The sequence below is a fragment of the Lactuca saligna genome, chromosome 2 (genome assembly GCF_052625555.1).
Source record: "Lactuca saligna cultivar CGN05327 chromosome 2, ASM5262555v1, whole genome shotgun sequence".
Classification (NCBI taxonomy): domain Eukaryota; kingdom Viridiplantae; phylum Streptophyta; class Magnoliopsida; order Asterales; family Asteraceae; genus Lactuca; species Lactuca saligna.
Genome location: NC_136418.1, coordinates 9,238,321 through 9,252,404, shown reverse-complemented (window position 1 = coordinate 9,252,404; position 14,084 = coordinate 9,238,321). Strand labels below are relative to the sequence as shown.

The 14,084-nt window shown below is 39.3% G+C and overlaps 1 protein-coding gene across 1 annotated transcript; it reads left to right on the top strand.

Annotated features, from left to right (window-relative positions):
- Nucleotides 1-201: 201 nt before the first annotated feature.
- Nucleotides 202-3,033, top strand: LOC145029502 (putative mitochondrial protein AtMg00820). Its single transcript, XM_078978018.1, has 3 exons — nucleotides 202-521; nucleotides 1,910-1,932; nucleotides 2,993-3,033. Exons 1-3 carry the CDS (start codon nucleotides 202-204, stop codon nucleotides 3,031-3,033), a joined length of 384 nt encoding a protein of 127 aa, XP_078834144.1.
- The last annotated feature ends 11,051 nt before the right edge of the window (nucleotides 3,034-14,084 follow it).

The following is a 14,084-nucleotide window of genomic DNA, read 5'->3' as shown; positions in this document are numbered from 1 at the left end:
CTCACCAAATGGACAAGAGATCATCCTGCATCTCAAATAGTGGGTGATACATCAGAAAAGGTTCTAAGTCGATCACAACTAAAAGCGAAGCAAACTGCTCTATTCTCCAAAGTAGAATTCTGCATGTTTAATTCATTCATCTCCAAAATAGAGCCGAAGACCGTCAATACTGCTCTCGATCATTCTGATTGGGTTCAGGCAATGCAAGACGAACTCAATGAGTTTGAAAGAAATAAGGTCCGGAGACTTATTCCAACACCAAAAGATGCTTCGGTTGTCGGTCTCAAATGGGTATTCAGAAACAAACTGGATAAGGAGGGAAATGTGATCCGGAATAAGGCTCGGCTAGTGGTGAAAGGATATTTCCAGGATGAAGGAATCGATTACAAAGAGACATTCCCTCCAGTCGCAAGATTGGAATCAGTTCGAATATTTATTGCCTATGTTGCACACAAGAACTTTGAGTTCTATCAGATGGATGTGAAGTGTGCCTTTCTGAATGGCGAACTTAAAGAAACCGTGTACGTGGAGCAACCTCCTGGTTTTGTAAATGAAAAGCATCCAAATCACTGCTACATCTTGGATAATGCAGTTTATGGTCTGAAACAAGCTCCTAGGGCGTGGTATGAAACATTAACTAAGTTTTTAAAGATGTCTAAATTCAAACAAGGTTCGGTTGACCCAACCTTCTTTCATAAAAAGGAAGGTAAACACCTTATGATTGTTCAAATATATGTCAACAATATCAACTTCGGCTCCACGAATCCTAGCCTAACAGTTGAATTTAGGAAGTTGATGGAGACTAAATTTGAAATGAGCTCAATGGGTCCGATTAACTTTTTCCTTGGTTTAAATACTAGACAGGGACCCGAAGGAATCTTTATCAACCAGGAATCATACACAAAGACTCTCCTTGCTAAATTCGGCATGATGGGAGACTCAATGGTCTAAGTCCCTATGGCGTTCAGCACCAAGCTCACACCTTATTTGGAGAAACCGGCAGTCGACATCACGCTAAATTGCCAAATGATTGGTTCCCTAATGTGCCTCACAGCTAGCAGGCCCGATATAAGGTTTTTAGTATGCTATTGTGCCAGGTTTCAAGCAAATCCTCGTGAACCATACATGTTGGCAGTGAAGAATATATTCCGGTATTTGAAGCGAACCACCTCTCTCAGTCTTTGGTATCCCTCAAACTCAGGCTTCTTTGTTCAAGCCTACTCAGACACAAACTTAGGAGGATGCGGTCTAGACCGGAAAAGCACCACAGGAGGCTGCTAATTCCTAGATGGGAAGTTGGTTAGCTGGCAATCGAAGAAACAAACATGTGTTTCTCTATCTACAGCCGAAGCAGAGTACATTGCAGCCGCCTCTTGCACATCACAAGTGATTTGGATCCAAAGCCAACTCCGGGATTATGGACTCAATATGAAAAAGATCCCACTATATTGCGATTCAGAAAGTGCAATTAGGATCTGTCATAACCCAGTGTAACATTCCAGTACCAAGCATATAGCACTGAGGTATCACTTTATTAAGGATCATGTGGAAGATGGAAACGTCGAAACTCACTTTGTTCGAACCACTGATCAACTGGCCGACATCTTCACCAAAGCCCTTCCTGGAGAAAGTTTTAATAAAATCCAACAAGGCCTAGGTATGATGGAATCAGAGTCAGTACCAAAAACACCTTCTCGAAACTAAAAATTGAAAGCAAAATGAACCGAACGCTCGGTCTATTTCGGGCGTGGTTCACACGGGACCGAAATGAACCGAACTCTCGGTCTATTTCGGGTTCGGTCCCACTAAACTTTGTTTTTTGGTTTGTTTTTGTTTTTCTCTTTAAAAAAATACCAAAATTCCAAAAATATTTTCTTTCTTTTGTCTCTACTTTTGTTTATGTTAACAGTTTCTGGAATATCGATGGGGCAGGTATCATTCTTACACTTTATACCAGCTAAGTGTCCCTAGAAGCATGCTGCTGCATGTTGTCCAACGCCTCACCTGATTTTGAATAAAGCCTTACTGACTGGGTATATACAAACCTCGTCTTCCCAATTAGGCTGCTAAATTTATTCTAATCATGAGCTACCTTACTCTTTTCTCATATGAGTTAAGAGTTTTCTGCTTGGTCACTCTTTTTATAGCAGAGGTACTTTGGGTTCTTTACAACACCTCAAACATTTTTCTCCATCATATTTTGGCTCATACATGTAACCCTTGAGACTCTCATATGTAACCACTGAGCTTTACGGTTACACAATCTCTGTGTATATGATCTTTGCTTCGTGTCACTACGTGCTAAGTGAAACCCAAAATTCAATACCCATTATGCATTGATGGTGAACAATTAAATTTGCTCTAGCTTTCACCCATGAATTAACGAAACCACCCAAGTGGTTGTACCATGAAATCTCTACTTTTCTTTTTCTATGATTCTTATGAAATATTTAGATACCATAACATTTCTTCCCTAAGAGTCCAGTTTTTAAATTTTTTGAAATTTCATACCAAACATTTCCAACAAGTCACTAAAAATAGTCCAAACCTACCTGTTCAACAGACCACATCGGTCTCAGCTGTACTTCGTTCGGTTTCGGTCTTATGTCAAGATCCAAAATTCTGAACTGAAGCGAAAGCCACCCTTCTAAGCCTCATCAAAAGATGCCTTTCAACACTTCTTAAAAAGTTCTTGATCGTAATTCAACGGGAAACCACACAAACACTTTACAGTCTCTCTTAACTTTGAAGGAAGAGGTTCGTGCCCAGGATCCACTATTTCGTGTCTATATTGACATCACAAATTCCCACGTAGATATAGCTTTATTTCTTTATCTTTGACACTCTATGCACGAAAATCTTTGATTTTCCAAAAGTTTGGTTCGGTTCTCTACCAGCTACTTTCCTTTATGTAGCTTGGGTTCTTAATGATGTACTCAACAAGGGAATGATGTGGCTTTTATAAGTCTTTGATTTTATTTACTGATGACAGCTCATTTAAAAGATAAGATGATGACTCAGCAGGAAGATTAACGATTTCAAGATTTCAAAAGTGATTTGATGGGAAGACGTGCTAAACGGAAACAATTTTCTCTCTCATGCGTAATCATCGGGGTTGCCAACTGTCACATTTCAATCACTTCAAGCACCGTTCCGCGTTCCAAGAGGTTTTGGGAGTGAATTTTTCTCTCACCTCCATAACCGATATAAAGGGTTAAACCCCAGATGTTTTCCCTCTTTCCCGCAACCCACATTTTGGAGAGCAAACGAAGGCGATTTTTCTCCCACTGTTCATCTTCTTCTTCGAAGCATTCAACAATGGCGGATTCCTCCTCAGTTCATGAAACATCTTCTCGATCTACCATTCTCCCAATCCAACCTCAGCAAAGCTTGGTCATCGACCTAAACCCAATCTCCTATGATGCCTTCATGTATCCCATAGTGGAGTGTCTCAAATACTCTCCACTGATTCTCACACTCTCTAAGGTTGAAATCGTGCCTATGGAATGTCTCTCTCAGATTTTCACCACCGCTCACTACGACAAATCTGTTGATCGCATCTACTTCGTCATCCTTGACAACAAAACCTCCATCTCAAAGCAGCGATTTTGCTGGCTTCTAGGGTTTGAACCTGACGAATCAAGGGTTAACCCTGATTCGATCTCCGTGGGTCAACTATTCTCCATGTTTTACAACATGGGTTACACCAAAATCCTTACAACCGTGATGTAATTCAAGAAGTCATGCTTTCCTCCTCAATGGAACATCTTTTTCACGATCTTATTCAAAGGTTTATCTGATAGGAGTGCAGGTTCTGACGGGGCCAGTCGTTTATTCATGACCATTCTTTATGGGTTGTACAATGGGATCAACCTCGATTATGGCTCGATTCTTTGGCAGCAGTTGATCCAAAGCCTCGGCTCTACTTCTCGGCACACTGAAATCTCTTATGCCAAGTTTTGGATGCTCGTCACCAAATGGGCTATGGACAAGTATCATGTCCCCACTGTGGCGACTTCTCCACTCTCCTTGATTGGTGTGTTTCACACCACCAATATTATAGTCACTGATCTATCCAAGTTTATTTTTGTTGGCTCAATTCCAGAGTCCATGTATGCCGGTGTATCAAAGGAGAGCCGAATCTTCAAAACCTACAAGGAGTTTCCTCCTTTGGGTCTGAGAGAGCTGACTACCGAGATGATTCAGTCCATCAATGAAGCAGACAAACCTGCTACCAGAGGCAAGAAACCAGAAAAAGGGAAAATAAAGAAAGTGGCAAAAGGGGTGAAAGGTCCTACTCCTAAGAAGATAAAGTCAACAAAAGCAGCCCAATCACCTCCACCGAAGAAGAAGAAAACACAACCTAAACGCAAACTTGTTCTTGCTTCTTCCTTGAGCGAATCAGAGGATGAAGGTTCAGACTCAGAGGAGTCGATTCGAGGCGACTCTCCTCCCCGATCGCCTTTACATGAGGTACCTGTCACAACCGAACCTATCTCTTCTCCACCTATCACTATTTCTGTTTCCATTCCCATCATAACCTCTTCTAATTCTATTCCCCCAATAACTTCCTCTACTCATATTCCACCCACTTCTATTCCTATACCACCACCCATTTTCTCTGAAGCCACCAAAACAACAACCACTGGAGTTCGAACCAACGTATCTGATATGGGGGATCGTACTTCAGCACCCGAAACTACACCTACACCCAAACCCACTTCCACACCCGAACCTACTCCCACAACCGAACCATCAACATCGCCTTTATCTCCCACTCACTCAGCCGAAACCGAGACATTTCTAGGAGGGGAAGATATGACATTCGATTCCATTTACTATAGTTCCTACCAAGTTCAAAGCGATGATGATGATGATGCTCCTGTAACCAAAAAGCACATCAAGGAACTTCACGAGAAGATTGATAATCTCATCGCTTCTTCCTCCTCCTCTTGGTCCCATATCTCGGAAGCTGCCATTAAGGGGATGGTCGATACTTTCACCAAGGCACACGAAGCCTCAATCAACTCTGCTACTGCTGCTATCAACAAATCAACAAAGGCTTGTGCTGCTGCGACCGAAAAAGTCGAAAAACTATTTCAAGATGCTAATGCAACCAAGGTAAATTCGGTTGTTGAGGAGCTGGCTACTTCCTTAGAAATAGAAAAAAAACATTTCGCCAGTCTTCGTCAAACCCTCAAAGAAGACAACCAATCCTTCCAATCCTCCGTTGAGGATCGTCTGATCAAGCTCCAACAAAACCTTGCAACGGAATATTCTTCAAGGGATGAGCTTGCCCGCAAAACTTATGAGCTCCAAGTCACAAGTCATCAACTTTCCCAAATAGAGAATGAGGTTGATTGTCTTCGGTCAGAGTGTGTTGTGGTCAAGATTTGTGTTTCGGATGTCCACAGAGCCCTCTCGAACATAATTGAAGCTCATGACCTGATTCTCAACTACTCGGTGAGGCGAACTCTTGCTGAGAAACTTGCTCCTTCCATTGCCATGCTTAGCCGAATTTAGGGGCTTCCTGAGCAAGTGGTCCATCCAAAACAAGGAGGAGATAGGACTTTAAATGGCAGAGCTCAATCTCAACCTCCTCCTATTTCCACAGCTCAATCTCAACCGCTTCCAGTTTCTTCATCAGTTCCACCTAAAGCAACCGAACCACCAACAACTGGTCCTGCATCAGGTTTGGGTGCTCAAGACAAAGGCAAAAAGGTTCTTGATGACAGTGATGGAAGTGAAGATAAAGAAACCATTGCTGATATTCTGAAGAAACAGGTCAGGGAGAAGGAACTAGATACGAATGCTCGGATTGATAGGGAGGCTGAAGCAAATGAAAGGAGGATGAAGGAGGCTCATGATCTCCTTGAAAGTCGAAAAACCCTATTCCCTCCATGGACTCTTGAAAAGCTTGTTAAAGAAGATATCGAGTCCCCCAGCATCCTTTGGCTTGAACCTGTGATCTCCTTGGATAGGCTTAATTCGGTTGATTCTCAATTTGACATGCCCTTGACCCGAAAGGCATTCATCTTTCATGCATTTTCCCACATAGCTGAAGTCCCTCATCCTCACCCGAAGCTTGATAGGGAACTTATCAATTTCTATGTGAGGACTGCTCAGCCTCAGTACCAGACGTGGAGTGCACAAAAGATTATCAACGTTCGGGTCCTCAAACCCTTTCGGGAGGGTAATTTCACAAATGTTAGATTCAAAGTCTTAAGGGCGTCCGATAAAGCCGAACATGCCATTTCTCTCACTGATCTTCCCAACCTAAATCCTCATGACTGGATCATCCTGCACAACATCCTCCTCACCAATGAAACGAAATATGGGCCAATCATAGATCACTTCAAGAGGATGGTGGTGTGTTACATCTTGGAGGTTGCCAAGTTGGATCAGGAAGTTGCTAGTGTACACCGAAAGAAGCCCACTATCACCCCAGTCGGTTCTGCAAGTGATTTGAATAAAATGCAGATGGGGAGGATTGATCCGAAGCGAAACTCAGTCATGTTCACAGGGGTAGAAGGCCAGAAATGTCTATTCGCTTTGGCTGATAAACATCTTTACACCACCTCTTGTCTGGAGCATGTTCTGGGGATCATTAATCGGTGCAAGCAAAATTCTGAAAGTGATAAGAAATATTTCAATGACATGGTCCACTGGTATATTCATTTCCAACAAACTCTTCTGGCCATCATTCTTTGTGTAGGGTTTCAAAGCACTCCATGGATGATGGCAATGGGCCCCTTTGATGAAGTGTAGGTTAAAAGCCCAAGACTTGTCTTTTCCCTATAAGTAGTCATGTATTATTCACAATTAGGGTGAAGAGTGAGGCAAAATGTAGCCGCCACGTGAGGTTTCTTATGTAGTGTTAGATTCTTTAGTCTATGCTGAAAATGTAATTTATTCCTCATATTGAATAAATCAAGTGATCATTCGACATAATCTTCATTATTTGTGTTTGTTCTTATTTTTCGCATCTTGTTCATCAAATCACAATTAGCATTTTAATCTCAACAAGTGGTATCAGAGCAGGTCTTTGAAGATCTATTGATTTTTGAAGTATCGGTTCTTGATTTGATAATTTTCTGCACAAGTTATTGAAGATTATTGGTGTTTTCGTGTTTTAGAATTTAAAATTCTATTGAAGCTACTGTGTTCTTCTACTGTTCATCTGTTCATCTGGTAATTTATGCCCATTCTTGTGTTGTCCGTCTTGTCTTTTCTAAGTGGATCTGATTAAATTGTTTGATAATCGATCTGTAAAACTTCTTTTAATCAAGCCCGTTGATTTGTTGCCCATCTCTGTTCACTGATCCGATTATATCAAGCGTACATTCAATTTATTGATTTATTATCTGTGTTCCGTCTTCATGTGTGTCCTTCACTAATTGAAGGTTATCGAGTTTCTTCATCATAAACTTATTTTGGTGATCAATTCTTCTTATGAATCATGGTTCTCATGTTGTCGATCCTTAATCAGATCTTTTCTTTAGTTTATTGGTTTTTGTTCTTCAATCGAATCTTGTTTTTCAAAATCGTTTGGCGACTTGTGGATTTATCCAGGCCTGTTGCTTGACTGAGATCATCGATTTCATCATAAATATGAAACGATTAATATCTTTCGATTTTCTATTGTCACTCTAAAAGTAGTTCGTATTCGTTGAAATCGGTAATATTGGTACATACAAAATAAGGTTTGTATTGAAGAATCAAAATCAGGTGGATTTCAGGTTTTGTATATCAGAGTGCATTTATTATTAGAATCGATTGCAATTGTGAAGGTTAATCGTAATGATAATTGTTTGATTTGGTTGTGATAAATTTTCTTGATCTGGAAACGATTGGAAGAGAATGGAATCGGGATTGGAACTCAATGGAATGATTTGAGCATATGTTCGCTTTTACTGGTCAACCTTGGAAGTCAAAATCAATATGAATGTTTCACGTGCGAATGTAATCGGAAACGAGGTCTCGGAATCGTGACTCAAATTTGCAATGGGAATCAAGCCTATGTTTGGAATTGATTTGGAGTGAGGTTCTCAATCGCCAAGCGGGTATTGCTAAAAGTCAAAATTGGTATTATTGGTGCGAACGATCTCACCTGCGAAAGTGTAAATCGGAGTTAGATTGGTTTCGTGTTCATATCTTCAAGATACAAAAGTTAGCTGTATCAGTCGCTAAATGGGAAGATAACTCAAAGTTTCTATTTTGGTCCTTGTAACTTAAGCGATTTGACGGTTTTGGTCCAGGTATTTTTAGTGACTTGGCTATATTGGTCCATTCCAGAAATTGTTGCAATTAAAGGGGGAAATGATGCAGAGTTACATTTTCAGGTCCAGGAAATGTTACAATCATTCTCATGACCATTTGAAGGCTTTATAATCATGTTTTTTATTATAAATCGGGGGAGAATTTGGTATGGCCATTCGAAATTGGATTTGTGACTTTTCAAAGTTGAAGTTTTTTTGATAAAGCTTGTGGTAGAATCATGAAGGTAGCTTTTACAGCGGAAGTTCTTCCTCGAGCTCTGCTAAAGCTTTTACAGAGAAGTATCCTTTACAACAGAAGTTCTTTATCGAGCTCTGCTAAGGACTTGTTATATCGCCGACTTCTTGTATTTTCTCGATCAAGTGGCGTTACGAATTTTAAAGTTTGGGTTGTTACATGATATTTTTTGATGGCTTATATCATTAGCTTATTTGAAGATCATTGTGACTTGGAGGGGGAGCTCTTCAAAGACAAGAAGTTATTCGGTTTCTTTGTTCTGAAATGGGTTTTTATGGCGGGTTTGGTTTTCATGAAGATTCTTTGGGATTACATTCGAAAATGAAGTTTAAAGACATTACTTCAGTGCTTTATTTCTATATCCTAGAGCCCGTGTTTGAAGACTATTGAAGAATCAAGATTCGTGGATTGCTTCATATATTCCTTGTTGCAGATCTTTTTATTTGCTAGATTCTTGTTTTGGAAGTTAAAGCATTGTCATCCATTCCATACTTTAAGGGGGAGATTGTAGGGTTTCAAAGCACTCCATGGATGATGGCAATGGGCCCCTTTGATGAAGTGTAGGTTAAAAGCCCAAGACTTGTCTTTTCCTTATAAGTAGTCATGTATTATTCACAATTAGGGTGAAGAGTGAGGCAAAATGTAGCCGCCACGTGAGGTTTCTTATGTAGTGTTAGATTCTTTAGTCTATGCTGAAAGTGTAATTTATTCCTCATATTGAATAAATCGAGTGATCATTCAAACTTGAAGGTTGACAGAGAGTTAATAGATTTCTATCTGAAGTATGGTCAACCGCAGTACTTGACATGGAGTGCTCAGAAGATTATTAAAGTCAAGGTACTGAAACCGACACAGGCTGGGAAATTTGTGAACGTTAATTTCAAACTCAATAGAGGAACGGCCAACACAGAACATCTCATTTCTCTGGCAGATCTTCCCAGTCTGAATCCGCATGATTGGATTCTGCTATACAACATTCTTTTCTCCAATCATAGAGAGTATGAACCGATTCTTAAACATCTCAAAAGAATGTTGGCTTCCTACATCCATGAGCTCATCACTATGGATCAGGAAATAGCAAAGATTATGAACAAGAAACCGACCGTCAAGCCTACTTCCAAGACAGAAGATGTTCATAAAATGAAGGTAGGGCAAATTGATTCTTCCAATCTGACGGTCATGTTCACCAGAGGCGACAAGCATAAGTTTCTGTTTGCTTTGGTAGACAAACATCTGTTTTCAACAGATTGTCTGGAGCATATTATAAATATCATTCACCAATGCTAGCAGAACTCAACAGCAGACAAGAAGAACTTCACTGATATGCTTCGTTGGTATATCACCTTCAGGCATCACATTCTGGCTATAATACCGAGAATTTTTGAAACGGTAAAGAAGCCTTCTGCTGTTAAAAGAGAATGAAGACTCTGTGCCAAAGACGCAAAGGGGGAGATTGTTGAAGATAATAGAGTTGCGTCTTGGGCCCTTTTGTTTTACAACCGGATTGGGCTTGTCAATCCGTGTTCAGCTAGTTTAGCGTTATTTTTGTTAGAAAAACTTTTAGGGTTTGATTATAAATATATGCATGCATGTATGCGTATAGTAACAGTCGTCATTCTCATTGAATATAGTAAACCCTAAAATCCTCTACAGTTGACGTTCTTCATCGAGCTCTTCTGAGGATTGTTTATTGAATCATTCGACACCTTTTGATTCATTAGCTTGTTCTTAATTGTTTACTTAGTCATTCATCTACCTGTTTCATTGATCTAATCGATCTTTAAGTTTGGTTTTTAAACTCAACACTTTGCTTGTTCAAAACCACGAAGAAAGTTGGTGCCGCAGGTTCAAGTATACTGAAGTAAGGTCTCGCCCCAATTGACGCAAAGGGGGAGATTGTTGGGTCTATTATGTGTTGCGTCTTAGGCTCGTTTCTTGGCCCAGTTTTGTATGCGGATTGGGCTTGTCCATACGTGATTTAATTATTAGTGTTTAAGTATTTATAGATGCTTGCATGCATCTTGGTACATAGCTATTTAGTTGATCATTCATAAAGATTATTGTTTCTATCGATTGTAACCCTAAAAGCCTCTACAACGGAAGTTCTTCATAAAGCTCTGCTGAGGCGTGAATCTATTGAATCATTCAGCTCATTGTTGATTCATTCTTTTGTTTGTTATTTTGTTTGCATGATTCTGATTAACATGTGTGAGATCTAAACGATCAAAGAGAATTTTCATCTCTTCATAAGTGACTTGGAGGATTTGGGAGGATTACTGAGGAAAGTATGGGTAGGTGTGGAAGGTAATATTGGGAACGTACTACTAGAAGCACATGATGAATACTCGAATTGGTGAGAGTCTTGGAGAATCTGAGAAGCTTACGAGAAGGAGAATTCTTGGTTAAGCCTTTATCGTGGTAATAATTGCTTCGTAGAATGAGGATCAGCACGCATGAGGGAGGGCTAGGATTTGGTCCCGGCTCTGGTGGTGATCAAGTTAGCAGAAGGACTGCCAAGATTTTGAGTTCGCCTTGGATCTCTTGTATCAGGCGGAAAGGGTTGATTGTGCAATTTATTGCGCTTTGGAATTTGAAACTATGTCTTGGGAATAGTTTATAGTTGGTTTAGAGCAGAGGTTACTCCAGCTTCTGTAGTTCAGCCGTTGGCGATTGAGCTGGTGAGTGTGTCAGGGTGCGAGAACCTGAATGATATGGATCTCAGAGCCGAGGATGGAAGATGGACTAGGAGTACCTCAATGAGAGAGGTTAAGGTTAGGTGAATTTTTTGGAGGGTCTCGGGCGGAGACCCAAGAGTTTGGATCAGCTTTTGAGAGGCTAGTAAGGTCGGATCCAGTGCAACGATTACAGAAACTATGCGATGAAGTTTCGTCCCAAGGGTTTGGATTGTCATTGGGATCGGAATGAGGTGTTACATCATGTCCTCAGGGAAGTCGAGGTATCATAGGAGGAGGTGGTCAGGATTCCTTCAAATGTTTGCGAATCTGCTATCTTCGGCCATTTCTGGTGGGTATTGGGTAATTGTATCGTTTGGTAATTGAGATAATTTGGATCTCGGGTTTGTTTTCTACTATTGTTTGGGTTAGCAAGGGTTGTCAGATGCTATTCAAAATGTCGAGTAATCTTTAAGAGATCTTCAGACGGATGTATCTCGCGGAGAAGATTCCGCGTGTATTGTGATTGCTGCGAGTCGTGGTTAGAATCTGTTCAGTTATCTGGGTTGCTATAGATGTAGCAGGGTTGGCCACGTCTTTAGGTATTGCCCATAGGTAGTAAGCCCATTATGTTTTTGTTGTGTTCAGGTGGATGACAAGGAGGTCGACTGTCTAACGGTCAGGAAAGAGAAGTGAGTGCACCTGCTCCAGTCATTTTCGGGGTTGGTCTATGGGCTTGAACGAGGGAGTTATAACTAGTTTTCAGTAGCCTTAGTATCTATGTTTGGAAGAGCCATTGGGTTTGTCGGGGGAAGAGAGAGTTGTCGCTAAGGTTTTTGTTAGACTTGTTGGATTAATGTCTAAGTCCATAACTATATTTGGTATGTACTTAACCCGACTCGGCATGGTCCATTTAGGTTGCACTTCATCAACACAATTTATATGGATAGTCTTTTGAGAATAGTATATTTATGATTAATATTAATATATTATAAGTTCTAATATATTAATATCGAATCATATTATTTAATTAGTATTGATCAAGAATTAATTTAGAATTAATTAAGTGATCAAAAAGAACTAATTAGATACGGACTCTTATATATATGGAATGGGCCAAGTTCATTTAGGTTGGGCTAAGCTCTCGTGGATAGTCCATGAAGTGTTTAACCCATGGATCATATGAAATGAAAGGTCATGGGTTTAACCCTAGTCTCCATACTATATAAAGATGTCATTGGTTGGTGAAATTGGCACTAGTGTGGTACACTAAGAAGGGCTAGCTGATTTCACTAGAGAGAACCAAGTATCCATATTCTCTAAAGTCTTCCAAGGTGTTTTGGTGATTTGTGATTCCACGTGAGGCTTCCACACTATTGGGACTAAGCTCTTAAAGCTTGAAGATATCAAGCTACATCAAAAGGTATGTCATCTAACTAGTACTTTGTAGTATAAGAACTTCATAATATGCTAGTTAGGATTAAAGCCTTGGAAAGTTCTAATTTGCATGTATAATAGAGAAAACATAGATCCAAGGTTTATAGGGTTTCATGTACACCATAAGGAGTGTTACAATGCTCAAAACCCAATAGTGGTATCAGAGCCTAGGCTTGTTTTCTTGTTATACTTGCAAAACTGCTTAAAAATCGAAGTCGTTTGATGTCTGATCATCAAACTCGGCGAGTCCATGCATAAAAAGGTATCAAATCGATCCAACTCACCGAGTTGGTTCATGCACTCGACGAGTTGGACCCCCAGACAACATAAATTCGACTTTTTTTGGCTTGAATTGGACTAGGAACATTACCCTAAGATGTTTTTGGACTTATAAACTTGTTTTTGATGTGGTAATGTTCATGCTAATCCAATTTCAAAGATAATTGTCAATAGATTCATGTTTTGTATTAGTTTAAGGTTTAGACTAATTACATGAAAAAGTTTGATTTGAATTATCTTGTTCTTATGAGTTGCTTAGATTAATAGAAAAGTTGAGTGAAATAGTTGTTTTCAATCCAAATTAATCTAAGAGTTGATTCTAAAATGTGTTTTGATAACTTGTCCTTAAGTTATATGAAAAGTCACATTTAAGTTTCATAAAACTCATAAAAGTTGGCAATGGTTACAAAAAAATGAAGAGTCTTGTCATCATTAATTGTATTTATGACTCCATAACTTGTCCTCAAGTTATGGAGGTTCAAGAGTCACTTCATTAAAGAATAAAGTGTGTAACCTTAATAATTCCATAAGTTATAAAATAAAGAAAAGTTAGATTCTTTTATTAAGTTTAAAATCTTCCATAACTTGTCTTCAAGTTATGGAACTTGAAGAGTTTTTGGATTAAAACTACTTTAAACACATAAGTTATGGAATTAATTAGTTTTGAATAATTTCAAAACTTGCCCTCAAGTTTTGGAATTTGAAAAAGTGTTCTCTTATGAATACTTTAATTCCAAGTTAGCCCTTAGAATTTTAAAAGTTAAAATTCAACCCTTATACTTTATAATATTATAATTTAATAATATATATATATATATATATATATATATATATATATATATATATATATATATGTATGTATAAGAGTAAAGTCAGTCTTACCGTTAGTAGGCCTCATTCACGAATCCGATCTATAAGGGGGGTATAAGGTTACTGCCTATAAAATAGCAGTTTAATGGGTGTCCACTCTCACCCACCGCTTCCTTGACCGGTGGAGGGTCGTTAGCCGAACGGGTTTGACATGACTATAATTCTCCCTTCATTAAAAGTATTAATGATAAATAGTAAGTAACTAAAATCTTAATAATACCCAATATTAGTTACTTAGGAAAATGTGAATAACGTGCTAATCCATGAAATTACACTTTGCACTTTGTTTAAGTCGGTTAGTGGAGCGTGTGT